This window comes from Balaenoptera acutorostrata, chromosome 3 (assembly GCF_949987535.1).
Source record: "Balaenoptera acutorostrata chromosome 3, mBalAcu1.1, whole genome shotgun sequence".
Lineage (NCBI taxonomy): Eukaryota > Metazoa > Chordata > Mammalia > Artiodactyla > Balaenopteridae > Balaenoptera > Balaenoptera acutorostrata.
The window spans coordinates 4,813,681-4,841,326 of NC_080066.1; the positions used below are offsets into that span (position 1 = coordinate 4,813,681).

General features: G+C 37.9%; 1 protein-coding gene across 3 annotated transcripts in view; it reads right to left on the reverse strand.

Annotated features, from left to right (window-relative positions):
• Window positions 1-27,646, reverse strand: part of MRC1 (mannose receptor C-type 1) — a 146,936-nt gene that overhangs the window by 86,064 nt on the left and 33,226 nt on the right. The window contains exon 1 of one of the 3 annotated variants that reach the window (XM_007196407.3): window positions 3,693-3,858. The exons of 1 other annotated variant lie outside the window; for it this stretch is intronic. In XM_007196407.3, coding sequence (XP_007196469.2) covers window positions 3,693-3,753 — 61 coding nt within the window. In that variant the 5' untranslated portion in view covers window positions 3,754-3,858. Of the gene's footprint in view, window positions 1-3,692; window positions 3,859-22,342; window positions 23,021-27,646 lie in introns of those variants that run through there. One more of the 3 variants, XM_007196408.3, reaches the window with a different exon arrangement.

Below are 27,646 nucleotides of genomic sequence, written 5' to 3' on the forward strand. Positions count from 1 at the left end.
GGAAAATTTTATGAAAAATGAAAACGAGTAACGGAACAGGCAGTGGGCAACTGTTCCTTGAAGACGTCCAAGATTGGTGTTAAACCAATCATTTGCTGAGCAAAAACGCATTGCTTCTGTTTAATAGGAAGAACACGGCCCTGGGAGTCAGCAGTCCTGAGCATTCAGCGGGTTGTGCCACTAACCAGTGAGACCCTGGAAAGATCACTCAACCTGTCAGGACCTCAGTTTTCTTACCCACAAACGAGGAGGTTGGACGCAGCACAGCAGTGTGCTAGAGGTCACATTCACTCTGTTTGGTTTTGCTTTTTTTCACCCTCACGGGCCAGTGAGAGCCTCTTACTGACACCTCTTCCCAGCTCTGCTTCCAGTGGCATCACGCTGGTAGTTTGAAATCAACCACGGTGGGAGTCTCACACCATGGAAATCACTCCATGCCACAAATCAGTGCTTTTTCTCTCCTGAGAACCAACTGTTAAGTTTACCGCCACTGCACTGCCTGGGAGCCAAACCGTCCCAACTTCAAGCTAAACCTCTGTGCCTGAGCAACTCTCACTGTATCTCTACCACGGTTATATCCCCATTGAGGTCTAAACGTTGGCACTGAATGCAGTTCTTCCTGCTAAAGAGATAGCAGGGCAAGAGCAAGAAGTCACTCTCCCTCTGCTGTGCTTGGCCACCCCGGCCCCGTCCAGGTACAACGAGGGGTCTCGTGGCGTTGATGATGCGGGATGTTCTCAGGGAAGTGGGAGAAAGGGGTCTGGGTTGGAAAGAAACCACAGGAAGCAGGGAGATCTTTTTTGTGGGTTATATAAATGGGAAGGGAGTCCAGAGGAGGGGGTACGGAGAGTTCGCATATTCTTTATTCTACTGCTAACTAAGTAGGTGCTCTGTTTTTATCCAGACACCTCTGTTTATGTGCCACTTGGCCCAAGAAAAGGTCAAATAAGAATTAAAGGCTCTCAAGTTAATAAAAAATTTTCTGGAAAGAGCTCCCTTATACGTGTTTTTGTTTCTGTTTTGCTTTTATTCTTTAAGTAAAGATTCTTCAGCACCCTCCTGCTTCTCCCATAGTTGTGTCTATGAAGAGGAAGACATTCATCACAGCAAGGCATCCTGCTGTCTCCAGGAGGGAAAACTTCCTAAGCAAAGTGAGAAAGACTTTTTGCCCCCAAAACATTAAGAGCAAGTTTAAGGAAACTTCAGGAATTCCCTGGCGGTCCAGTGGTTAGGACTCTGCACTCTCACTGCCGAGGGCCCTGGTTCAACCCCTGGTCTGGGAACTGAGATCCCACAAGCCACGCAGTGTGGTCAAAAAAAAAAAAAAGAAGAAGAAGAAAAAAATAAATTTAGGGGCTGTATCTGTGGTATCTGTGCTGCCCAGTATGGTAGCTATTAGCCCCAAGGGTCTATTGTACACTTGAAATGAAGCCAGTCTGAATTGAGATGCCCTGTAAGTACAAGATGCACATTGGATGTTGAAATTTTAATTTTAAAAAATGAACGTAAAAATATCCCAGTAAGTTTTATATTGATGAATGTTGACTAATAATATTTTAGATACATTGGGTTAAACAAAACATATTCATAAAATCAATGTTTCTTTTCACTTTTTTAAAGGTGGCCGATGATGCACCTATTGGACGGCGCTGGGTTAGGGTCCAGGTCCCATCCCGTGTCTGTCTGAAGACGTTTAGTGACTCGGAACTTACCCCTAAGCAGAACATTCTATTTGAGACAGCGCAACCGTTAGAAGATTTTCACTGCTCTTAGTTTTAACCTTCGGGATCACAAAGAATATAGTAATCCTCTTGCACAAGACAGTTTTTCAAGATGAAGACTGGGGTGATGTGGGGCTCACCCTGCCATCCTGTCACACCCCTCCTTACTCTCTGAGGGATGCACTCTGTAGCCAGGACTCAGGTACAATGTCTCCTCGGACTCCAGGACTCTTTCCTCGCCATTGGTTTTTGGGAAACCTCTCCTTTAAATGCTAACTCTACTGCTTGTATTGAACAACTGATTGCTATCATGGGAAAAAAAAAAAAGTCACTGCTATTGATAGCTGACACTTAGGACGCAACCACTCTGGGTCATATTATGTTCTAAATATTTTACACAGTTCAACTCACTGAATCATTGCAACAACTGATGAGGCAAGTAATACAGTGCTCCTTACTTTACACACAGAAAAATTCAAGCACCAAGAAATTAAGCAGCTTCCTGGCAGGGGCCAGGTGCAAACCATACTGCCTTTGCTTGTGTGTTTATAATCCCCACTACTTCAGGCTCATGGTGAGTTAATGCTTTCTGTGCTGGAACACTCTCCCTGGGAGGCTTCCTGGAGGTGGGGAGTTTCCGTCTCCTCCGTGGCCCCTACTCCCACCCGCCTCCAACTCAACAGGGCATGGAGTGCCCTTTCGCACAGGCTGGGCGCAGACAGCGTTTGCTGATTTGAGAGGAATGAAGGGGGATCAGGGAGCCAACATTTCAAAGTGGAAATCCCGTTCATCTCATGTCAAAAGAGACCTGGAAATAAAAATTCCTACAGGCACTCTCATTCCAAGGGTAAAGCAGGTTAAGACTGAAGAAACAGAAGACAGAGACTCCGTAATGTCTTTGGGCTTCTGAAAAGCTCTGAATCTATGCCTCATGAGTAATCATCAGTCTCCAGGAAAAAAAAAAAAAGGGTGAGGGTGGAGAGGAATAAATCAGTTTGAAGAACTTAGAACAGAGATAAGGATCAATGTAGAACATAGATAAGGATGAACTCTCTATCAGTAAAAGCTAGAGCAAACGGTTCATTCACTACTGAGGGAAGTAAGTCAGAGAAAGACAAATAGCAAATGACATCGCTTATATATGGAATCTAAAAACAGGGTACAAATGAACTCATCTACAAAACAGAAATAGAGTTACAGATGTAGAAAACAAAAGTATGGCTACCAGGGGGTAAAGGGGGGGAGGGATAAATTGGGAGACTGGGACCGACATAAGCACACTGCTGTATATAGGAGAGATAACTAATAAGGACCTACTGGATAGCACAGGGAACTCTACTCTGTAATGACCCGTATGGGAAAAGAATCTAAAGAAGAGTGGATCTATGTAGATGTAAAACTGATTCACTTTGCTGTACACCTGAAACTAACACAACATTGTAAATCAACTATAATCCAATTTAAAAAAATTTTAATGGCTCATTCACAGAAAAAAAGATGAGTTATAAAACTCCCATGGAATCTTTGGGCGGGGGGACGATCTGCGATCCATCCTTAGACCTACCATGAAGAGAGACACCAGTGCCGCCTTCCTTTTGGCCAAAAACACTCAGAAGTTGTTGGTTGGGGGTTAGGTAGAAACTGTAAACTAGAATCGGCCAACCACAGAGGAAATCGCTCTAAGAATAAAGCAGGGAAGAGGCGACGGCAGATGAGAGAAGAGGTAAGAGGAAGATGGGGCTCTGTGGCGCTCAGGTCAGGCGGCCCCTCTGACCTGCCAAGCGGCCGCCTCCTCCGGGTGCCCGGCTTCCAGGCCTGGGGACCAGGCGGAGGTTTGCCGCAGAGCTGGAGGTGCGGAAGCCCTGTTTCCTCTTCCCCGCAGGTGTGGAAGAAATCCCTCAACCCTGACCCAGAGGGGAGGGGGTACCCCAGGCCCCAAGTCAGAAAGCTTCCAGGTCAGAGCCAACTTACCCAGGAGCTGCACGGCAACCGGAAGGAGAGAGAGGAAAGCCAGGAGCGCGGACAGCTTCATGGCCCAGAGTTGATCCTCTTCTTGCGAGGATGGAGAGGAGAGAGCCGGGAGAACCAAGACAGTGAGGGCGCCGGCTCGCCCTGCCCCTCCTCCCAGCTCTGAACGCCCGGCTGAAAAGACGTTTGGAGGGAGGGCCCACTTTTAAAGGGCTTCTGAAATTAGGGAAAACCTCCAATAAGGAGATATCCTGTCACATGAGGGCGGTTGGAAAAACAGGAATTCAAAGTTACAGCTTTGCTTTGTAAGCTAACTTCTGAGAAGAGCAGACACAGGGGAAGGGGAGAGAGGGACACGTGGGGGGAGAGGGATGAGGAAGAGGGGGGAGGCGAGAGGGGGCCGGTGAGAAGTGAGGAGCCGGGCCGGCCTGCAGGGAAGTGGGAAGTGAAACAGCTCCAGACCTCCTGGCCCTCCTTGGAGGATGGGGCCATGGGGAGGGCAAGCTGGAGGCCACTACCTGGCCCGGAAAAGTTAGGGTTCCTCTGGGAAGCCACTGAATCAGGGGACCCTCGGCAGACAGATCCCACCGGAACATGGTAGAGAGGGCAGGCACTAAAAAGGACAGTTTTCTGGGGGAAACATCCTCTTAAGAGCTGAAACGGACCCACCTCCCTCTCCATATTCGGTGCTTAGAGCCTCCTTTTTCCTTAGAAATCTTCAAAAGAAACTTCACGTGGAGCTTTCTTCCTTTTGGCTAGAAGAAAAGTGAAATAGAGACTAAGCCTAGGAAAGAATCTCAGTCATAACAGGAGGGAGAAAGTTCTAGAAGTCTTTTTCTAGAAACTTCTCTAGAGAGCCAGAGAAAACAGTGACAGGATTTGCAGTAAAGCCTCGCTGCCCATCCTCGACCATAGTGATCTTCTTCAGGTTCACAAGGGTCCTCTTGCTGGGAGAAAACCTGCTCATTTGGTCAAAAAGATGTATCTTCATTACAAGATAGGCAGAATACTTTCTTTTAAAAAAATGGAAACAGGTATTTCATTAAGCACCATATTAACCCTAAACATCTATTTTGTTATTTTTTCAGAAGTAAAATATGAATTAAGAACATTTTGAAGCAGATGTTAGTAATTAGATAGCCAACCCACAACTGGCGTGTGGGAAATGTTAGCCAGTCAGAAAGAAGCTACTGGAAACATTGTATTCTTTGAAATTTTAAAAGAATAGTTTGTCTTCAAGTGGAAAGCTCCAAGATTCACACCTCTGTGATAATGTTATAAACTTTGCTTCCTAATGAAAAATGTGACATCGTTCTCTTACTGATTTTTTTTTAGCATTCTAAATTTAAGATTATTCTGACAGGATGAAAAAGATGGTAAAAATGTAGGGCACAAGAAAAATGTTTCTTTTCTCATTAAGCTAACGCTACACTGACATAAAAAAGTTGGTTACAAAACAGAGCAGATGAAACAAAATGTTGTTTTCTAAAACAGTACTTCACTGATTTATCATGAGAAAAACAAATATTTTAAATGAGGCATTCATGGTTTTTAAATGTAAATCAATTCTATAAATTTAAAAAGTTTGGCCTAATATGGATTTCTATTAATTTTAGAAGCAAATAAAACTTAACTGAATTCTCTCTACACTCACATTCAGGGTTTTTAAAATTACACAAGTGTGTCATATGGCCAACCAGGATCAGTGGTAGAATCTGTGACTTTGAAACAAAAGAAGGCCAATTGTCCCACAAAGAATTTACCCCATGACATTGACCTTACTGAAACAAAGATTTAACAGGTTAAAAGAAAAAGAAATCCAGCTCTTGGGGGAGTGAAGGTGGAATTGGAAGCTCTAGAAATCCATCATTCTACCTCGACAGCTACTGAATTGGCAGAAAGTGTCTGGAGGAACTATTTTGGAACTCTAGACTCTAGTGGAAACCTGGGAGCATCCAGTGGAGAGCTTGGTGGAGAGGCTGCTAAACATCAGTGAGTTTCAACCTCTCCCCTGTGGTAGTGGCCACCATCCTCCACTCCCCCATCTTTGTGGCAGGTGACAGTGAGGGTGGCAGACTGTTTGGTGCAGCTTGCCGGAACCAGGACAGACTGTCAGGAACTTGTCCTCCAAATATCAGACTTGTGTGTTCTGAAGGCTGACTGCGCTCTTCATTGCTTTCACCACTTCTGTTCAACATAGTACTGAAAGTTCCAGCCAGAGCAATTAAGCAAGAAAAAATAAATAAATAAAAGCATCCAAGAAGAAGTGGCACATATGTACAATGGAATATTACTCAGCCATAAAAAGGAACGGAATTGAGTTATTTGTAGTGAGGTGGATGGACCTAGAGTCTGTCATACAGAGTGAAGTAAGTCAGAAAGAGAAAAACAAATACTGTATGCTAACACATATATATGGAGTCTAAAAAAGAAAATGGTTCTAAAGAACCTAGGGGCAGGACAGGAATAAAGATGCAGATGTAGGGAATGGACTTAAGGATGCAGGGAGGGGGAAGGGTAAGCTGGGATGAAGTGAGAGAGTGGCATGGACATATATATACTACCAAATGTAAAATAGATAAGCCCGTGGGAAGCAGCCACATAGCACAGGGAGATCAGCTCGGTGCTTTGTGACCACCTAGAGTGGTGGGATAGGGAGGGTGGAAGGGAAAGCAAGAGAGAGGGGATATGGGGATATGCGTATGCATATAACTGATTCACCTTGTTATACAGCAGAAACTAACACACCATTGTAAAGCAATTATACTCCAATAAAGATGTTAAAAATAAAAACATAAAAATAAAAGCATCCAAATTGGAAAGAAAGGAGAAAAAGTATCTCTCTTCACAGATGGCATTATTTTATGTGTGGAAAACCCTAAAGCTTCTACAAAAAACAAAAACAAAAAAAACCCGCTAAAGCTAATAATCAAATACAACAAAGTTGAAGAATATAAAATCAAAACACAAAAATCAGTTATGTTTCTATACACTATTAATGAAAAATCTGAAAAGGAAATTAAGAAAACAATTCTATTTACAATAGCATCAAAAAGAATAAAGTACTCAGGAATAAATTTCACCAAAGAGACAAAAGGCTTATACAATGAAAACTACAAAACATTGCTGAAAGAAATTAAAGAAGACCTAAATAAATGGAAAGCTATCCCATGTTCATAGAATGGTAAACAAAGTACTGTTAAGATGACAATACTACCTTATCTCTTAGAATACTATCTCTTACAATACTATCTCTTAGAATACTACCCTAAGAGATCTACAGGTTCAATGCAATCCCTATCAAAATCCCAATGATTTTTTTTGCAGAAATAGAAAAACCCATCTTAAAATTCATAAGAAATCCCATTTAGCCAAAACAGTTTTGAGAAAGAACAAAATTGGAGATTTCACACTTCCTGATTTCAAAACTTACTACAAAGCTACAGTAATCAAATAGTGTGGTACTGGCATAAATGAGTCATAACGACTAATAGAATAGAAAAGAGAGGCCAGAAATAAACCCTTATATATGCATTCAATTGATTTTTTTACAAAGGTACCAAGACCATTCAATGCAGAAAGGATTCAAAATGGATCAAAACCTAAAGTTAAGAGCTAAACTATAAAATTTTTATAAGAAAACATCAGGAAAAAAACTTCATGACATTAGATTTGGCAAATGATTTTTTCTTTTTGGACACGACACCAAAAGCAGAGCAACAAAAGAAAAAAGTAGATAAATTGGGCTTCATCAAAATTAAAAACTTGTGTATCAAAGGATACTATCAAAAGAGTGAAAAGCCGACTCACAGAATGAGAGAAAATATTTGCAAATCATACGCCTAATAAGGGATTAAGATCCAGAATATATAAAGAAATACAACTCAACAGCAACAGCAAAGCAACTTATTCTTAAAATGGGCAATGGACTTGAATAGACATTCCTCCAAAGAAAATATACAAGTAGCCAATAAGCATGTGAACAGATGCTCAATATCATTAGTCATCAGAAAAGTGCAAACAAAACCACAATGGTGTAACGCTTCGCATCCATTAGGATAGCTATTATCAAAAAACAAAAACAGAAAATAACAAGCATTCATGAAGATGTGGAGAAATTGGAACACTTGTGTATTGCTGGTGGGAATGTAAAATGGTATAGCCACTGTGGAAAACAGTTTGGCAGGTCCTTAAAAAGTTAAATGTGGAATTGCCCTATCATCCAGCAATTCCACTTCTAGGTATATACACAAAAGAATTAAAACCACAGACTCAAACAAATATTTGTACACCAATGTTTATTGCAGCATTATTCATAGTAGCCAAAAGGTGAAAGCAATACAAGTGTCTAACAGCAGACGAATGAATAAACAAAATGTGGTATATATATACAATGGAATATTATTCAGCCATAAAAAGGAATTCTGATACGTGCTACAGCGTGTACAATCTTGAAGTAATACAGACACAAGAGGACCAATATTGCATGATTCCACTTCTATGATGAACGTAGAATAGGCAAATTCATAGAGACAGGAAAAATAGAGGTTACTGGGGACTGGTGTGGGAGGGGAGAATGAGTGCTATTGTTTAATGGGTTCAGAGGTTCTCTTTGGGATGATGAAAAGTTCTGAAAATAGTGGTGATAGTTGCACAACATTGTGAATATACTTGCAACCACTGAATTGTACATGAAAAATGATAAATTTTATGTTATGTATATTTTACCACATTAAAATGAAATCCAACTCTTACCATCCTCTTTATACCCTTCTACTAAGGTTTGGTTCTGGTTTTTGGTTTGCTATTGATGACAGTGGTTGTTTTCAACTAGTACTTCCTTCAAGCTAAAGAAGGATTTCTATAAAATAAAGGAAATCCTCATTTTTTTCTAATTGGTAAGACAATTGCTGAACTATTTCATTTCCTCTTAGACTTTCTCTTCACACCCACTCAATTCCATATAAGATGAACTTAGTGACTCCTTTCTTCTGAAACAATTTCAAGAAAATTAGCTCCACAAATTATTTGGTAACCTGTTCTACCATTTCTCCTAGTTAAAACTGGTGATTGATGCAGAAGTTTGTTTTGTTTAACCATCTCTATCTTTTAATGGGCAAATCTGCTCAAATGATAACAAGATAATTTCAACTCAGAAGGAAAAAAGAAGATACAATGACGCAGTTAAGTAAAAACTTTAAAAATGTAAAGACAGAAAACTGGTTTTTTATGTTCTTATTCCTCGATTTTCCAATCCTATCAAAATACATCAAAACACCCATAATGCATCTGCAATTTAATAGAAAATAAGTACCTTATAGCAATCAAAAAATCTTTGTATTGGATTATTTATCTAAAATTTGACTTTAATTTGTAATTCTCTTCAGATGGTATATTTAGATTCACTGTAATCTACAGTATATGCAGACTATTTGAAGAGCCTGTGAGTTTTATAGTTTTGCAATCAATGTGTGGTTTTGTATTGTTTGGCATGGCATACATCTTTATAATATATTGGGTGGGCCAAAAAGCCTTCAGTTTTTTAAGTAAAAATAAAAGACACATTTTTCATTTTCACCACGAACTTTATTGAACAACGTATTCACCCTTTTGTTCCACTACTTTCTGCCATTTTTCAGGCAACTTCATAATTCCATCTTCCCAAAACTTTTTATCTTTTTGAGCAAAGAACTGTTCCAGGTGCCTTTTACAGTCTTCCAGGGAATTGAAATTTTTTCCACTAAGAGAATTTTGTAAAGACTGAAATAAATGGAAATCTGAAGGCGCAATGTCTGGTGAGTACAGCAGATGAATCATAACTTCCCAGCCAAGGTGTAACAGTTTTTGCCTGGTCATCAAAGAAACATGCAGTCTTGCGTTATCCTGATGGAAGATTATGTGTTTTCTCTTGACTAATTCTGGATGCTTTTCGTCGAGTGCCACTTTCATTTGGTCTAATTGGGAGCTGTACTTGTTGGAATTAATGTTTGGTTTTCTGGAAGGAGCTCATAATAGATAACTCCCTTCCAATCCCACCATATACACAACATCACCTTCTTTGGATGAAGACCGGCCTTTGGTGTGGTTGGTGGTGGTTCATTTCGCTTGCCCCACAATCACTTCCATTCCACACTGTTGTACAGTATCCACTCTCCATTGCCCGTCACAATTTGTTTTAAAAACAGAACATTTTCTTTACATTTAAGTAGAGAATTGCATGTGGAAATATGGTCAAGAAGGTTTTTTTCACTTCTGTGGAATCCAAACATCAAAGCAATTCACATAACCAAGCTGGTGCAAATGATCTTCAACGCTTGATTTGGATATTTTGAGTATGTCGGCTATCTCCCGCATGGTATAACGTTGATTGTCCGCAATTATTGTTTCGATTGATCGCTATCAACTTCAACTGGTCAACCCGACAATGGAGCATCGTCCAGCGAGAAATCTCCAGCACGAAACTTCGCACACCACTTTTGACATGTTCTATCAGTCACAGCACCTTCTCCATACACTGCACAAATCTTTTTGTGCGTTTCAGTTGCATTTTCACCCTTCTTGAAATAATAAAGCATAATATGCCAAAAACGTTGCTTTTTATCTTCCATCTTCAATATTAAAATGGCTACACAAAAATTCACCAATTTTGATAAGTCTTTTTTTAAATGCACGCTAACAAAATTGTTTCCAATGAAGTTAAAGACAACTAAGTGCTACCAGAGCCATCTTACAGAAAAAACCGAATGAACATTTTGGTCCACCCAATACTTATTTAACATTACAAAAAAATTTAAGTATAAGACTATGTGACCCATTTAATATTTGAAAAAAATTTAAGAATAAGACAAAAAATGTATTTTTATGATCTAAAAATGACCCAAATTTTATAGATGGAAATCAAGACCAATAATAGTAGGCATCTTCTTCAGAATTTCACCAAATATGTAACACTACCTATAATTTTTAGCTATTTAGAAGGTAATATTTTTTATTTATTCATTAAAATATTCTGGAAAATCTATTGCCTCAGGTATCTACATCTTTAAAAAGAAATGTAAAGAAATGCATTGTAGAGAAAGAAGGCTTTTCTGAAAAATCCATTAATATTCCAATTTCAATGCAAGGAAAATTATGAGATTTTTAATGGGCTTATTCTGGAAAATTAAGATTTGTGAATGTGTAAATGCAAATTTTCACAGCAAATAGTACTTTAGTAATTATACCTAAAACATATAAAATCATTTTTTATATATTTACGACTACACTACTTTTTTTTAACATCTTTATTGAAGTATAATTGCTTTACATTGTTGTGTTAGTTTCTGCTGTATAGCAAAGTGAATCAGCTATATGTATACATATATCCCCATATCCCCTCCCTCTTGCGTCTCCCTCCCACCCTCCCTATCCCACCCCTCTAGGTGGTCACAAAGCACCTAGCTGATCTCCCTGTGCTATGCAGCTGCTTCCCACTAGCTCTCTATTTTACATTTGACTACTTTTTTAAAAAAGACTATTTTTTTAGAGCAGTTTTAGGTTTACAGTAAAATTGAGAGGAAGTTACAAGACTTCCCATCTCCTCCCCTGCTCCCACACGACAGCCTCCCTCATTTTCAACATCCTCTGAACTCTTCCTGTTCATCTCTTTTCCCTCCCCACCCCACCCCAACTACTGATTTTTTTATTGTCTCTACAGTTTCACCTTTTCCAGAATGTCACATAGTTTTGAACCATATAGTAGGTAGTCTTCTCCAATTGGCTTCTTTCACTTACTAGTATACAGTTAAACTTCCTCCATGTTTTTTCAAGGCCTTATAGCTGATTCTTGTCTAGAACTGAATGATATTCCATTGTCTGGATGTACCAAAGTTGATTTATCTATTCCCCTACCAAAGGACATCTTGGTTGTTTCTAAGTTTGGGGAATTAAGAATAAAGCAGCTAAAAACATCCACGTTCAGGTTTTTGCATGGACATAAGCTCCCAACTGCTTTGGGTAAATGTTTAAGGAGCATGACTGCTGGATCAGGTGGTAACAGTATGTTTAGTTTTGTAAGAAACCATCAAATTGTCTTCCAAAGTAGCTGCACCATTTTGCATTCCCACCAACAATGAATGAAAGTTCCTGTTGCTCCACATCCTTACTGGCATTTGATGTTGTCAGTACTTTGATTTTGGCCATTCTAATTGGTATGTAGTGGCATCTCATTGTTGGCTTAATTTGCATTTCCCTGATGACATATGATTTGGAGCATCTTTTCATATGCTAATTTCCCATCTGTATATCTTCTTTGATGAGGTGTCTGTTCAGGTCTTTTTTCCATTTTTAAATTGGATTGCTTGTTTTCTTATTGTTGAAATTCAAGTGTTATTTGTATACTTTGGATAACAGTCTTTATTGATTTGTCTTCTGTAAATATTTTCTCCCAGTCTGTGGTTTGTTTTCTACTTCTTTTGATATTGTTTTTCACTGAGCAGATGGTTTTTAATATTAATGAAGTCCAGCTTATCGATTATGCCTTTCATGGATCATATCTTTGGTGTTATATTTTAAAAGGCATCACTATACCCAAGGTTACTAGGTTTTCTCCTATGTTTTCTTCTAGAAGTTCTATAGTTTTGTGTTTTCCACCAGGCTTGCACACCTGGGATAAATCCCACTAAATTATGGTGTGTAATTCTTTTTATAGCTTTTTTTAAAATTGGAGTATAATTGCTTTAAAATGTTGTGTTAGTTTCTGCTGTACAATGAAGTGAATCAGCTATATGTATAACTATATCCCTCCCTCTTGGACCTCCCTCCCACCCACCCCCATCCCACCAATCTAGGTCATCACCGAGCACTGAGCTGAGCTCCCCATGCTATACAGCATGTTCCCACCAGCTATCTATTTCACACATGGTAGTGAATTTATGTCAAACTTAATCTCCCAGTTGGTCTCACTCTCCCCTTCCCCCCAGTGTCCACACGTCCATTCTCTACATCTACGTCTCTATTCCTGTCCTGCAAATAGGTTCGTCTGTACCATTTATCTAGATTCCACATATATGCATTAATATACGATATTAGTTTTTCTCTTTCTGGCTTACTTCACTCTGTATGACAGATGCTAGGTCTATCCACATCTCTACAAATTACCCAATTTCGTTCCTTTTATGGCTGAGTAATAGTCCATTGTATATATGTATCACATCTTCTGTATCAATTCATCTGCCATTGGATATTTAGGTTTTTTCCATATCCTGGCTATTGTAAATAGTGGTGCAATGAACATTGGGGGTACATGTGTCCTTTTGAATTATGGTTTTCTCAGGGTATATGTCCAGTAGTGGGATTGCTGGGTCATATGGTAGTTCTATTTTTAGTTTTTTAAGGAACCTCCATACTGTTCTCCATAGTGGCTGTATCAATTTACATTCCCACCAACAGTGCAAAAGGGTTCCCTTTTCTCCACACCCTCTCCAACATTTACTGTTTGTAGATTTTTTGATGATGGCCATTCTGACCGCTTTGAGGTAATACCTCACTGTAGTTTTGATTTGCATTTCTCTAATAATTAGTGATGTTAAGCATCTTTTCATGTGCCTCTTGGCCATCTGTATGTCTTCTTTGGCGAAATGTCTTTTTAGGTCTTCTGCCCATTTTTTGATTGGGTTGTTTTTTTGATAATGAGCTCCATGAGCTGTTTGTATATTTTAGAGATTAACCCTTTGTCCGTTGCTTCATTTGCAAATATTTTCTCCCATTCTGAGGGTTGTCCTTTTGTCTTGTTTATGGTTTCCTTTGTTGTGCAAAAGCTTTTAAGTTTCATTAGGTCCCATTTGTTTATTTTTGTTTTTATTTCCATAACTCTAGGAGGTGGGTCAAAAAAGATCTTGCTGTGGTTTATGTCAAAGAGTGTTCTTCCTATGTTTTCCTCTAAGAGTTTTAGAGTGTCTGGTCTTACATTTAGGTCTTTAATCCACTTTGAGTTTATTTTTGTGTATGGTGTTAGAGAGTGTCCTAATTTCATTGTTTTACATGTAGCTGTCCAGTTTTCCCAGCACCACTTATGGAAGCGGCTGTCTTTTCTTCGTTGTATATTCTTGCCTTCTTTATCAAAAATAAGGTGACCATATGTGCGTGGGTTTATCTCTGGGCTTTCTATCCTGTTCCATTGATCTATATTTCTGTTTTTCTGCCAGTACCATACTGTCTTGATTACTGTAGCTTTGTAGTATAGTTTGAAGTTGGGGAGCCTGATTCCTCCAGCTCCGTTTTTCATTCTCAAGATTTCTTTGACTATTCTTGGTCTTTTGTGTTTCCATAGGAATTGTAAAATTTTTTGTTCTAATTCTGTGAAGAATGCCATTGGTAGTTTGATAGGGATTGCATTGAATCTGTAGATTGCTTTGGGTAGTATAGTCATTTTCACAATATTTATTTTGCAATCCAAGGACATGGTATATTTCTCCATCTGTTTATGTCATCTTTGATTTCTTTCATCAGTGTTTTATAGTTTTCTGAGTACAAGTCTTTTGCCTCCTTAGGTAGGTTTATTCCTAGGTATTTTATTCTTTTTGTTGCAATGGTAAATAGTATTGTTTCCTTAATTTCTCTTTCTGATTTTTCGTTGTTAGTGTATAGGAATGCAAGAGATTTCTGTGCATTAATTTTGTAACCTGCAACCTTACCAATTTCATTGATTAGTTCTAGTAGTTTTCTGGTGGCATCTTTAGGATTTTCTACGTATAGTATCATGTCATCTGCAAACAGTGACAGTTTTACTTCTTCTTTTCCAATTTGTATTCCTTTTATTTCTTTTTCTTCTCTGATTGCCATGGCTAGGACTTCCAAAACTATGTTGAATAAGAGTGGTGAGAGTGGACATCCTTGTCTTGTTCCTGATCTGAGTTGATATGCTTTCAGTTTTTCACCATTAACATTTGCTGTGGGTTTGTCATATATGGCCTTTACTATGTTGAGGTAGGTTACCTCTATGCCCTTTTTCTGGAAAGTTTTTATCATAAATCGGTGTTGAATTTTGTCAAAAGATTTTTCTGCATCTATTGAGATGATCGTATGGTTTTTATTCCTTTTTTGTTAATATGGTTTATCACACTGATTGATTTGCATATATTGAAGAATTCTTGCATTCCTGGGATAAACCCCCCTTGATCATGGTGTATGATCCTTCTAATGTGTTGTTGGATTCTGTTTGCTAGTATTTTGTTGAGGACTTTTGCATCTATGTTCATCAGTGATACTAGTCTGTAATTTTCTTTTTTGGGATATCTTTGTCTGGTTTTGGTATCACAGTGATGGTAGCCTCATAGAACAAATTTGGGAGTGTTCCTCCCTCTGCAATTTTTTGGAAGAGTTTGAGAAGGATGGGTGTTAGCTCTTCTCTAAATGTTTGATAGAATTCTCCTGTGAAGCCATCTGTTTGAGGACATTTGTTTCTTGGAAGATTTTTAATTACAGTTTCAATGTCATTACTTGTGGTAGGTCAGTTTATATTTTCTAATTCTTCCTGGTTCAGTCTTGGAAAATTGTACCTTTCCAAGAATTTGTCCATTTCTTCCCGGTTGTCCATTTTATTGGCATACAGTTGTTTGTAATGGTCTCTTAAAATCCTTTCTATTTCTGCTGTGTCAGTTGTGATTTCTCCTTTTTCATTTCTAATTTTACTGATTGAGTCCTCTCCCTTTTTTTCTTGATGAGTCTGGCTAAAGGTTTATCAATCAATTTTGTTTATCTTCTCAAAGAACCAACTTTTAGTTTTATTGATCTTTGCTATTGTTTTCTTCGTTTCTATTTCATTATTTCTGCTCTGATCTTTATGATTTCTTTCCTTCTACTGACTTTGTGTTTTCTTTGTTCTTCTTTCTCTAGTTGCTTTAGGTGTAAGGATAGATTGTTTATTTGAGATTTTTCTTGTTTCTTGAGGTAGGATTGAATTGCTATAAACTTCCCTCTTAGAACTGCTTTTGCTGCATCCCATAGCTTTTGGGTCATTGTGTTTTCATTGCCATTTCTTTCTAGGTATTTTTTAATTTCTTCTTTGACTTCTTCAGTGATCTCTTGGTTATTTAGTAGTGCACTGTTTAGCCTCCATATATTTGTGTTTTTTACATTTTTTTTCCTGTAATCAATTTCTAATCTCATAGCATTGTGGTCAGAAAAGATGCTTGATACGATTTTAATTTTCTGAAATTTTCTGATGCTTGATTTGTGGCCCAAGATGTGATCTATCCTGGAGAATGTTCCATGTGCACTTGAGAAGAAAGTGTATTCTGCCACTTTTGAGTGGAATGTTCTATAAACATCAATTAAATCTATCTGGTCTATTGTGTCATTTAAAGCTTATGTTTCCTTATTTATTTTCTGTTTGGATGATCTGTCCATTGGCGTAAGTGGGGTGTTAAAGTCCCCTACCATTATTGTGTTACTGTCAATTTCCCCTTTCATGGTTGTTAACATTTGCCTTATGTACTGAGGTGCTCCTATGTTGGGTGCATAAATATTTACAATTGTTATATCTTCTTCTTGGATTGATCCCTTGATCATTATGTAGTGCCCTTCTTTGTCTCTTGTAATAGTCTTTATTTTAATGTCTATTTTGTCTGATATGACAATTGCTACTCCAGCCTTCTTTTGATTTCCATTTGCATGGAATATGTTTTTCCATCCCTTCACTTTCAGTCTGTATGTGTCCCTAGGTCTGAAGTGGGTCTCTTGTAGACAGCATATATACGGGTCTTGTTTATGTATCCATTCAGCCAGTCTGTGTCTTTTGGTTGGAGCATTTAATCCAGTTACATTCAAGGTTATTATTGATATGTATGTTCCTATTACCATTTTCTTAATTGTTTTGGCTTTGTTTTTGTGGGTCTTTTTCTTCTCTTGTGTTTCCCACCTAGAGAAATTCCATTAGCATTTATTTTAAAGCTGGTTTGGTGGTGCTCCATTCTCTTAGCTTTTGCTTGTCTGTAAAGCTTCTGATTTCTCCATCGAATCTGAGTGAGATCCTTGCTGGGTAGAATAATCTTGGTTGTAGGTTTTTCTTTTTCATCACTTTAAGTATGTCCTGCCACTCCCTTCTGGCCTGCAGAATTTCTGCTGAAAAATCAGCTGATAACCTTACAGGCATTCCATTGTATGTTATTTTTTGCTTTTCCCTTGCTACTTTTAATATTTTTTCTTTGAATTTAATGTTTGTTAGTTTGATTAATATGTGTCTTGGTATGTTCCTCCTAGGGTATATCCTGTATGAGACTCTCTGTGCTTCCTGGACTTGGGTGACTATTTCTTTTCCCATGTTAGGGAAGTTTTCTACTATAATCTCTTTGAAAATTTTCTCAGACCCTTTCTTTTTCTCTTCTTCTTCTGGGACCTGTATGATTCGAATGTTGGTGCGTTTAGGGTTGTCCCAGAGGTCTCTGAGATTGTCTTCAATTTTTTTCATTCTTTTTTCTTTTTCTGCTCCTCAGCAGTTATTTCCACCATTCTGTCTTCCAGTTCACTTATTCGTTTTTCTGCCTCAGCTATTTTGTTATTGATTCCTTCTAGTGTATTTTTCATTTCAGTTATTGTCTTGTTCATCTCTGTTTGTTTGTTCTTTAGTTCTTCTAGACCTTTTTAAAACATTTTTTGTACTTTCTCGAGCCGTGCCTCTATTCTGTTTCTGAGATTCTGGATCATCTTTACTGTCATTACTCTAAATTCTTTTTCAGGTAGATTGCTTATTTCCTCTTCATTTATTTGGTCTTATAGGTTTTTACCTTGTCCCTTCATCTGTAACCCTTTTTTTGTGGTCTCTCTTTTTTTTTTTTTTGATGGGTGGGTTTGTGTTCCTGTCTTACTGGTTGTTTGGCCTGAGGCTTCCAGCACTGGAGTTTGTAGGCTGTTGGGTAGAGCTCAGTCTTGGTGCCGAGATGAGGACCTCCAGGAGACCTCACTCCAATGAATATTCCCTGGGGTCTGAGGTTCTCTGCTAGTCCAGTGGTCCTGACTTGGAGCTCGCACCAGAGGAGCTCAGGCCCAACCCCTTGCTTGTGGACCAAGATCCTGCAAATAGTACAGGGCAGCAAAAAAAAAAAAAAAAAAAAGGAGCAAAACAATAACAAAGGGAAAAAAATAAAATTAGAAAACTAACAGATATGTTAGAAAAAATAAAAATATAGATTAAACAACTACCAGAAGGTAAAACAGAATCACAATAGGAAAAAAGAGGGAAAAAAAAAAGCTGAATAAGGCCTTGGCTGTGGGGGGCAGGGCTTAGGCAGGGGCGAGGTTTAGGCAGTGGGCGGGGCCTATGTTTAGGACCCACAGGGCCAGAAAAGGCCCTGGGGGCTCGGGGGGGGGTGGGGCTTAGTCTCAACGTGCAGGGAAGGCCCAGGAGTGCCTCTGGCCTTGGAGGGTGAAGGACCAGGTCCAGGACCCCAGCAGGCTCCCTGGGCCCGAGTGGGCAGGGGAGACGCCCTCTGCACCTCCCCTGATCCTGGAGGGCCCCTCTCCAACCGCCTCTCCTCTGCTCCCCCACCCCCATCTCCCTCCTAGGCCCCAAGGACCCAGGCAGCCCAGAGTGGGCCCTCAGAGGGTGGAGGACCTGGCCCAGGAGCCCAGCAGGCTTCCCAGAGCTGATTGGGCAGGGGACATACTAGGCACACTCTCCCCTTATCCTCCAAGCCCCCCCAGGGTCCCTTCAGACATGGGAAACCCTTCCCTCTCCCAGCCACCCCTCGGGGCACCAGTCCCGTACAGCCTCCACTTCTCCTCCTCCCTCACTTCCCCCCATGTCCTACCCAGTCTCTCGGGGGTTCCTCCCATCTCCTTGGGTGCTGAGGTCCCCCACCAGCAACCGGCAGGTGCCCTACTTGTGGGAAGACAGGAACTCTGCGTCCTTCCATGCAGCCATCTTGACTCCGCCTCCCTCTTTTTATATCTTTTTGTATTTGATTTGCTAATATTTCATTGAGAATTTTTGCCTCAATGTTCATGAAAGATATTGTTCTGTAGTTTTCTTGTAATATTTTTGTCTGGTTTTAGTATTAGGATAATGCTGGCTGCATGGAATGAGTTAGGAAATATTCCTTCCTCTTCTGTCCTCTTAAAAGAGATTGCAGAGAATTGGTATAATTTCTTCCTTAAAAGTTAAGTAGAATTCACCACTGAACCCATCTGTACCTGGTGCTTTCTGTTTTGGAAGGATATTAATTATTGATTCAATTTATTTAATTGGTATAGGCCTATTCAGATCATCTATTTCTTCCTGTGTGAGTTTTGACAGATTGTTTCTTTCAAGGAGTTGATCCATTTTGTCTAGGTCATCTAATTTGTGGACATAGAATTGTTCATAGCATTCCTTTGTTATCCTTCTAATTTCAGTGAGATCTGTAGTGATGTCCCCTCTTTAATTTCTGATGTTGCTAATTTGTGTCTTCTCTTTTTTCTTAGTTTGCATGGCTAGAGGCATAACAGTTTTATCAATCTTTTCAAAGAGCCAGGTTGTAGATTTATTGATTTCTCTATTGATTTTCTGTTTTCAATTTCACCGATTTCTGCTCTAATTCTTATTATTTCTTTTCCTCCCCTTACATGGCATTTCATTTGCTCTCCTTTTTCTAGTTTCCCAAGGTGGAAACTTAATTTATTGACTGTAGATCTTTCTTTTCTAATATGTGCATTCAATATTATAAGTTTCCATCTAAGCACTGCTTATGCTACATTCTACACATTTTGATGTTTTGTTTTCATTTTTATTTACTCTAAAATATATTTTAATTTCTCTTGGGATTTCTTCTTTGACCCATGTGTTATTTAGAAATGTTTAATATCCACATAATTGGAGATTTTTCTATTACCTGTCTGTTACTGATTTTTAATTTAATTCCATTATGAGAACAGACATTATATTATTTCTATTCTTTTAAATTTGTTAGTTTCTGTTATGCCCCAGAATGTGGTTTATTTTGGTAAATGTTTCTTGTGAGCTTGAGAAGAATGTGTATTCTGCTTTTGTCAGATGAAGTAGACTGTAGATGTCAATTATATCCAGTTGATCGATAGTGTCATTGAGTTCAACTATGTCTTTACTGATTTTCTGACTGCTGGAACTGTCCATTTCTGAGAGAGGGGTGTTGAAATTTCCAACTATAATAGTGGTTTCATCTATTTCTCTGCATTTCTATCAGTGTTTGCTTTATGTGGTTTGATGCTCTGTTGGTAGGTGTATACACATTAAGGATTATGTCTCCTTGGAGAATTGACTCCTTTATTATTATGTAATGATGCCTTTCTTAACCCTCGAAAAATTTCCTTACTTTGAAATCTGGTCTGTCTGAAATGAATATAAGTACTTCTACTTTCTTTTGATTAATATTAGCATGGTATATTTTTCTCCATCCATTTAATTTTAATCTATATGTAAAGTTAACTTCATAACTTTTTATAAGGACACAAAAGCTACATGGGTCTTAATACCAAAAACCATTAGAAGCAATGAGAATTACAATATAATTTTAATAGCATAACGTTTAATCACACAGTGTAGAACTACCAATGTTTCATTAGCATAATTTGCTGCAATGCCTATTAAATACCATAGACTTGAACTTTATAAACATGTGTACACCCTTAGTAAACTATTAAATTAAATTACATACTCAATAATTTTCCTCCTACATGGAGCCTTTTGTACACTCCTTCATTATTTATACAAAGCGTTGCAACTTTCCAAAATATCAGGTGTATTCATATTCAAATATTAGATACAAAATGCATTCAAATATTAGATACAAAATGCATTCTAAACTCAAATAAGTAATACTTTTCAGCTTATCTGAGCATTGTTCACTCTATAAATTCTAATATAAAGATAAATATAAATGTATGTAAAATATTTTCATATTTCAGAATATTAGAGTCAACTACTTGGTTATAAATTCTTCTTCATAAAAATTATCATGGTATTACTTGAAAGAAATTATTTATATGATAATATTTTTAGAATTATAAGTATTGTAAGTTTCTGTAGGATTGCCAGAAGAAGATAAAGATACATTGTTAAACAAGATATCCTCCGGCCTTTCTTTAAGGGATTTAAAGATTAATGGGGAACTCAGAAAAGTAAACACATAATGAAAGTCTTTAAAAAGTGCTAGAGTTAGGGTTCTATGAGAACTCATAAGAGGGACACTCCAATGCCTGATGAATGAATACTTATATACTTCAACTTTAATGTGTATATTCAGTAGATTACTCACTTCTAGACATAATACTACTTGATGAAAAATTATGGTCTGAGGTAATCTGAAGATTTTGTATTTTTCTTTTCACAAATGCATGATTTAAATTATTATTCCCAGAGGGTAAGTAGAACACAGAAAAGAATAAAACAGGAAAATTTAAACAATGCTTTAAGCTACCTGTTTCTCTATAGGGTACAATTAAAATACTTAGTATTCATCGGGTTATTATAGTTTGCCAGACAATGTAATGAGAACATTCCCTATCTTGGTTAATCCTCTCAACCTTATAAAGTACTATTTAACCCTATTAAAGTATTAGTAATATGCTCATCTTTTAGATGTGGAAACTGGGGTTTACAGTAGTCAAAGAATTTGCCCCAAGTCATAAAGCCAGAAGCTAAGCTTTCAACAACTGTGAATAGACCTCCTCTTATGGTGTAAGGAAAAACCATAAAGCATAGAGGGAGAGTGAGATTGGGGGATTTGGTGGAGTGGCAGGCAAGTTCAGTTATCCATTCTTTAGGCTATTTGTTATCACAGATCACTGCAGAGAATGCCTATGTTAAACATTGCTCTGCACACATAAGCCTCTCAGAAATCTTTCTAGCATCTGAAAATGTATGCAGAATGGAGAGCCCCTGCTATGAGTATCTGAGAGCATCCCAACATATGAAAGCAAATCACATAATTCTGTATCTAATTATTTAACATCAGGATAACCATTATTTACTATCACATAAGACACTAATGCATTTGCTTTTATATTTGTAAGTTGAACTTCTAATTTTCAACAGGGCTTGTACCTGACTGTTTTCATGATGGTATCCAATTCCGCAAATAAGATATTCTTTTACTTTGAAATCTCCCTCTTCAATTAATGGCTTCCTATTATAAAACTTTATCTAGGTCTTACTGGTGTACCTTGACTTCATTATATTAAACTGAGTCAAATGTCTGAAACTAAATTTACTGCTTTCTATGCTGAAATCAATTGATTACATAAAAGTCGCTTGCCACAGCGGAATAAAGAGCATAACTCCATATTTGAAGGAGACCCTAAAACTACAATTCAAATGTTTTTAAAGAATCTAAACATTATTCCATAATTACAAGTGTATTTCCTAAAATTAATTTTAACTAATTAATTCTTGTGATGTACTTTATATAAACAAAAAAATTTCACTCTTGGACTAATTTAGTGGGAAAACAGGTTCTAATTTTTAAGAGGCTTTATTGAAGGGTGCTTTTAGAAAAAGTGCAGAATATGTAACTAAAATTAACTATTAACATTTTCTGGAGATCAAGGGGAACCAACTTGGAAGACTATAACTTTGCTTAAATTTAGCACCATTTGTATACATTTAAAAAATTGACATGCTACAGTTTTTAAAAACTTTTTTTCTCTAGCATTTATTATTCATTTCTTCCTATAGTGCAAAAACTTATCCCTGCCCCCAAAAAAGATTACAAACGTGCACATGTGCGTAACAAAGAGGTTTGACTATGGGACATTTCCTTGTTAAAAAGATGTCTCAAAGGTAGAGAAAATCCTGAATTTGGTTAAGTAATTGAAGTAAACATAAGAGAGAGTCACGAGTACATTTTTACAAAGGCCCAAGACGGGTGTGATCGTTCCCAGGACAATGATTAAACTAAGTCTAACAAAGATAAAGGGTAGATCCTGGAGCACGATGTCCAGGGAATTCAGAAGCGGGTTCCGGGGAGTCAGTATCATTCGAAGAAGAGAAATGAAACTGAAGATGTAGACGGGGTAGACCCAGCCTGACTTGTACACGTCGTGGTGCCCGGCCACCCGCACCATCTCTATGGTGTCGGACCACAGCAGAAAGCTCCAGAGGAAGATCTCAGAGCGCACGTCCCGCTGTGACATCGTTCTCAGGACTCCCTGCTCGAAGGTGGGCTCCTGGGGTCCCTCCAGCTCAGGAGTGGAGCCCCCTGTGGAGGCTCCTGGCAGCCGCGGCAGGTGGGTGCTCCCGGCTGGCTGCGAAGGTGTCAGGTTTTCTTCATTTTGCCTCAATTCAAGCGTAACAGTTTTTATTTGCCACAAACTGGTCATGTGGATGTGCCTGTCTTCGTTACCTGCAATAAATTGATTTATTTACATCTTAACTTTAAATTTTTATTTAGAATTTAACTTTTCTTCTAATTTTATTTACATTTAAATTTTAAATTTTGTATTTAAATTTTAAATTTTTATTTAGAATTTAACTTTTCTTTCAATTTCATTAAAATGTAAAATTTTAATTGTTATTTAAATTAAATCTTAATTGTTATTTAAGTTTAAATTTAAATTTCATTAAAATGTAAAATTTTAATTATTTAAATTAAAATTTAATTGTTATTTAAATTAAATTTTAAATTTTATTTAACTGTGAGTTTTAAAATTTTTATTTAAAGTGAGATATTTAAATTGTTTATGTAAATTTAAATTTTTATTTAAATTTAAAAATGAAATTTAAGTGTTCTCTTATTTGAGGTCTGTTTCACACATGGAATTTCAAGATAGCAATGAGTAGCACAGCGCAAAAAATACAGAGGCGGAGAAGGCTCTTTGTGTCTTTGTACTTCCCTGGGTATGGATCCTAAGTCATTTTTACCATTTCAGAATAACAGCCATTACTGGTTACTGAGTTAAGTAAGCACTTTCACACATTATCTCATTTAATCCTCAGAAAAAAAGTTGAGAGATAGGGATTACTATCCCATTCGATAAATATGAAATTGGAGTACAAGAGGTGAAATGATGCCCAAATTCAAATACACAGTTAGGAAGGGGCAGAGCTGGAATTCACACCCAGACTTGTTTGACCCCAGTTGACAATCCCTTAACTTTATGGCTGCTAGCACTTTCTAGAGGCAATACATCGCATGCTAATTATAAAACAGACACATATCATAAAATCAAATGAATCAAAAGTTCAATGGTCCAATCTTATTTTATAAGACGCCCACAGAGATCACTACAACCCAGATCGCCAAGCTTAGAGTCTGGTGCCAAGAGGGTCTTTTTTGAGCATGAGAGAGTCTTAGTGAAGGGTAACATTCTGTATCCAAGATTCTTAAGCTGTTCTTTCCCCCAGAGGTTTTGAACTCGTCAGTGCGATGGGTTAGACTAAAGTATCTCATTTGTGACTGTGAAGCTGTGGCTGGTCAACATGTCAGTCATCTGAATGAGTAGGGTGTTTCCTCATGAACATCATAGAGTGAGTGTGTGGTGTGTGTGTGTGTGTGTGTGTGTGTGAGAGAGAGAGAGAGAGAGAGAAAGAGAAAGGGAGAGAGAGAGAGAGAGAACGTGCGTGTCTCTCCGTATACACATGGGTGTTGAGGTTGGGGTTATGAAGGAAGCTCAAATCTCAGAACTTACTAACTGTTGATGGTATGATTTTTCTACACGAAAGGACTAGCACATTATTTTCCAAATATTTGAACACTTAAGCACCATTTTCATTGCAAAGAATTTCTCAGGTCTTGACAAAGTTTACTCAGCAAATGTGCTGAGCTGCCACATTACTTGATAAGACAAAATTTAAAGGGAGTCATTAGATGGAATAGCTCTAAAGGTTAAAGACACAAAGTCAATAAAAGTTGTTGAGATGTACTGAGCTGAAGTGAAAACATTTTAAAACAAATAAGTTATTATGATTAATGACTAATAAAAGGCTTGATTACTATAAGTAGGAGTTGTTTAAAAGACAAACCTCAGTTTTCTTTCTATACAATTATTTTTAAATTTTAAGTGTGAATTGAGTACATTTATCAACTAAAAAAATAATTAAATTCTTGATGAGATATTATTTACTTCTGGTATGAATCATTCATAAATAAATGTTAGGAACCATGACCCTTAGAAACTTCCTTATCAAACTTAGATGTCACAGTGGCATGAGTAGGAATCATTTTTTTAATTGGAATATAGTTGATTTATAATGTTTTGTCAGTTCAGGTGTACAGCAAAGTGATTCAGTTACATATATATATATATATATATATATATATATATATATATATATATACATACATTCCTTTTCAGATTCTTTTCCCATATAGGTTATTACAGAATATTGAGTAGAGTTCCCTGTGCTCTAGTAGGTCCCTGTGCTCAGTAGGTCCTTGTTAGTTATCTATTTTATATACAGTAGTGTGTATCTGTTAATCCCAATTTCATAATTTATCCCTTTCCCCTACGTTTCCCTTTTGGTAACCATAAGTTTGACTTTGAGATCTGTGAGTCTGTTTCTGTTTTGTAAATAAGTTCATTTGTGTCATTTTTAAAATTAGATTCCACACATAAGTGATATCACATGACAACAGAATATTACTCAGCCATAAAAAATAAATTTAAAAAAAGAAAAAAAAATAATGCCATTTGCAGCAACATGGATGGACCTAGAGATTATCATACTTAATGAAGTAAGTCAGACAGAGAAAGGAATCATTCTGATAAATTACATTCAAGAGAGAAAAATATATGCTAATTACTATTATTTTAACCATCATAATATCATCTGTTTTAAAACTCAGATGCTCACTTGCATCAACTGTATCTCTTATTTTACCAAAAAAAAAATCAATATAGAAAATACATTTCTTAGAGTGTGTCATGTCTTAGAGCACTCTCCTTCACCTCTCGTAGTAGATCAAGGTGTTCAAATGAAAATCCAAATTCCTTTGTCGATATGAGGAACAAAGCATATAATTTGGGCTCTTGAGGATGATTGCAAATTCAGCATTGTTTCAAAGCCAGGAAGTGCAATCTAAGAAGTGACACATTAACATTTTTTAAACAGTCATTGAGAGTCGCAATATCTGAGGATAAGAGCTGTTGGTACAAACAACGAATTCTTAGCTAGGGTTCATTTTTAATGAAATACAAAAGCCCTAATCCACGTGTATTTGGTAAAATAATCCTCATATTTCTCCACGGCTCATTAAGGACTAGTTTAGATTTGGGGACTAGTTTAGGGTTTCTGCTGTCCTCTTTCCAAGTAAGAAGCATTATAACTATGAGCTGGAAAGCTCTCCTGGCCTCCCAAAGGGCAGGGTAGAGCTGAGGATGTCAAGAATTCATTTGGTCATTAGAACAGACCAGCAAGTTTATCCTTCAGTCACATAAACCTTCATGTATTCAATACTATTTCCTTCGGCTCCATGATTAGTTTCCCTCCAAATTATTATTTTTAAAATTTCCACTTATAGCTGGAATTCTTTTTATTGCTGCTGTTAGTTGTCAGGGTTCTATTTGAGGAAAATTATATTTATTTGTGCAAAATCTGTAAAAGATATTAACACAAAAAGCGCAATCTACTCACTTCCTTAAAGGCTCACATTGCCCTGTAAAAAGTAAAGGACTTCCCTGGTCCGCCTGCCAATGCAGGGGACACAGGTTCAAACCCTGGACCGGGAAGATCCCACATGCCACGGAGCAACTAAGCCCGTGTGCCACAACTACTGAGCCTACTCTCTAGAGTCCGAGAGCCACAAGTACTGAGCTGGCATGCCACAACTACTGAAGCCCGTGTGCCTAGAAGCCCATGCTCCGCAACAAGAGAAGCCACTGCAATGAGAAGCTCACGCACCGCAACGAAGAGTAGCCCCCGCTCGCCACAACTAGAGAAAGCCCGTGCACAGCAATGAAGACCCAACGCAGCCAAATAATTAATTAATTAACTAATTAAAAAAGAAAGAAATACAACACATACAAAATAAAAAGTAAAAATAGCAGGCCTGCTGCGTAGTTCCCCACGGCTGATGCCAGCTGCCAAAACAACTTTTTATTCTCACCGTGCACGCCAAATAATTAAGGAAATGCAATTTTGATAACAGATAAATGTTTAAGTAGGTAACTCACACCTCTTTTGCTTTATTATTTCTTCATACTGATGTATTTCTATCTCTAACTTGTTCCACAAAAGTTTTAGATCACTTACAGGGAAAATGTAAGTACAACATAACAAATCAGTAGTGAGGAATTTTCTAGAGTGAGCATGTAATCCTCTTGCAAAAAGAAAAAGAAAGCAATAAAAGTTATTTAAATAAAAAGAGAGCAAAAAGAGAGAGGAGAACCACAAAAAAAGGGTACCTAAAAACAAGACAGGAATGACGCTGCTACTAAAAATGCACTTTTTAAATGAAATCAACATTGTAATTTTATTCATTAAAAAATTTCACCGTATAAAGGCAACTTGGAAAAGGGAAATCTCAGCTTAGGGGTAAAATGGCCTTTTTGAGGGGGAAGAGGGCTGGACTCAAGTGCCAACAGCAGGCGAGTGCTGGGTAGCGTCGTTAGTAGGGGGACAGGCTTCAAAACTGCCTCTCCAAACAACAGCTTCAAAACTGCTCCTGACGGGGGCTTCCCTGGTGGTCCAGTGGTTAAGACTTCACCTTCCACTGCAGGGGGCACAGGTTCGATCCCTGGTCAGGGAACTAAGATCCCACATGGCGCAGCCAAAAGACTGCTCGTGATGTTGGTTAAGGGCTAGAACACTTGGACACCCAAGCTGTCTGCTGTTAGCAGACACACTGTAGAGTGCTGTTCCAAGCTTAGGCTGGGCATTGAGAATGATGCAGCGGATAATGTCTCTGCCTTCACCACTCCATCCCCTGGATCTGGGAAGTGACAGTTAAGCAGAGACTGAAGAATAAATAGGAATGAATTATGTGAGAATGAAGAAAGGAAATTTCCAGGTGGTAGGGAGAGTAGGTGTA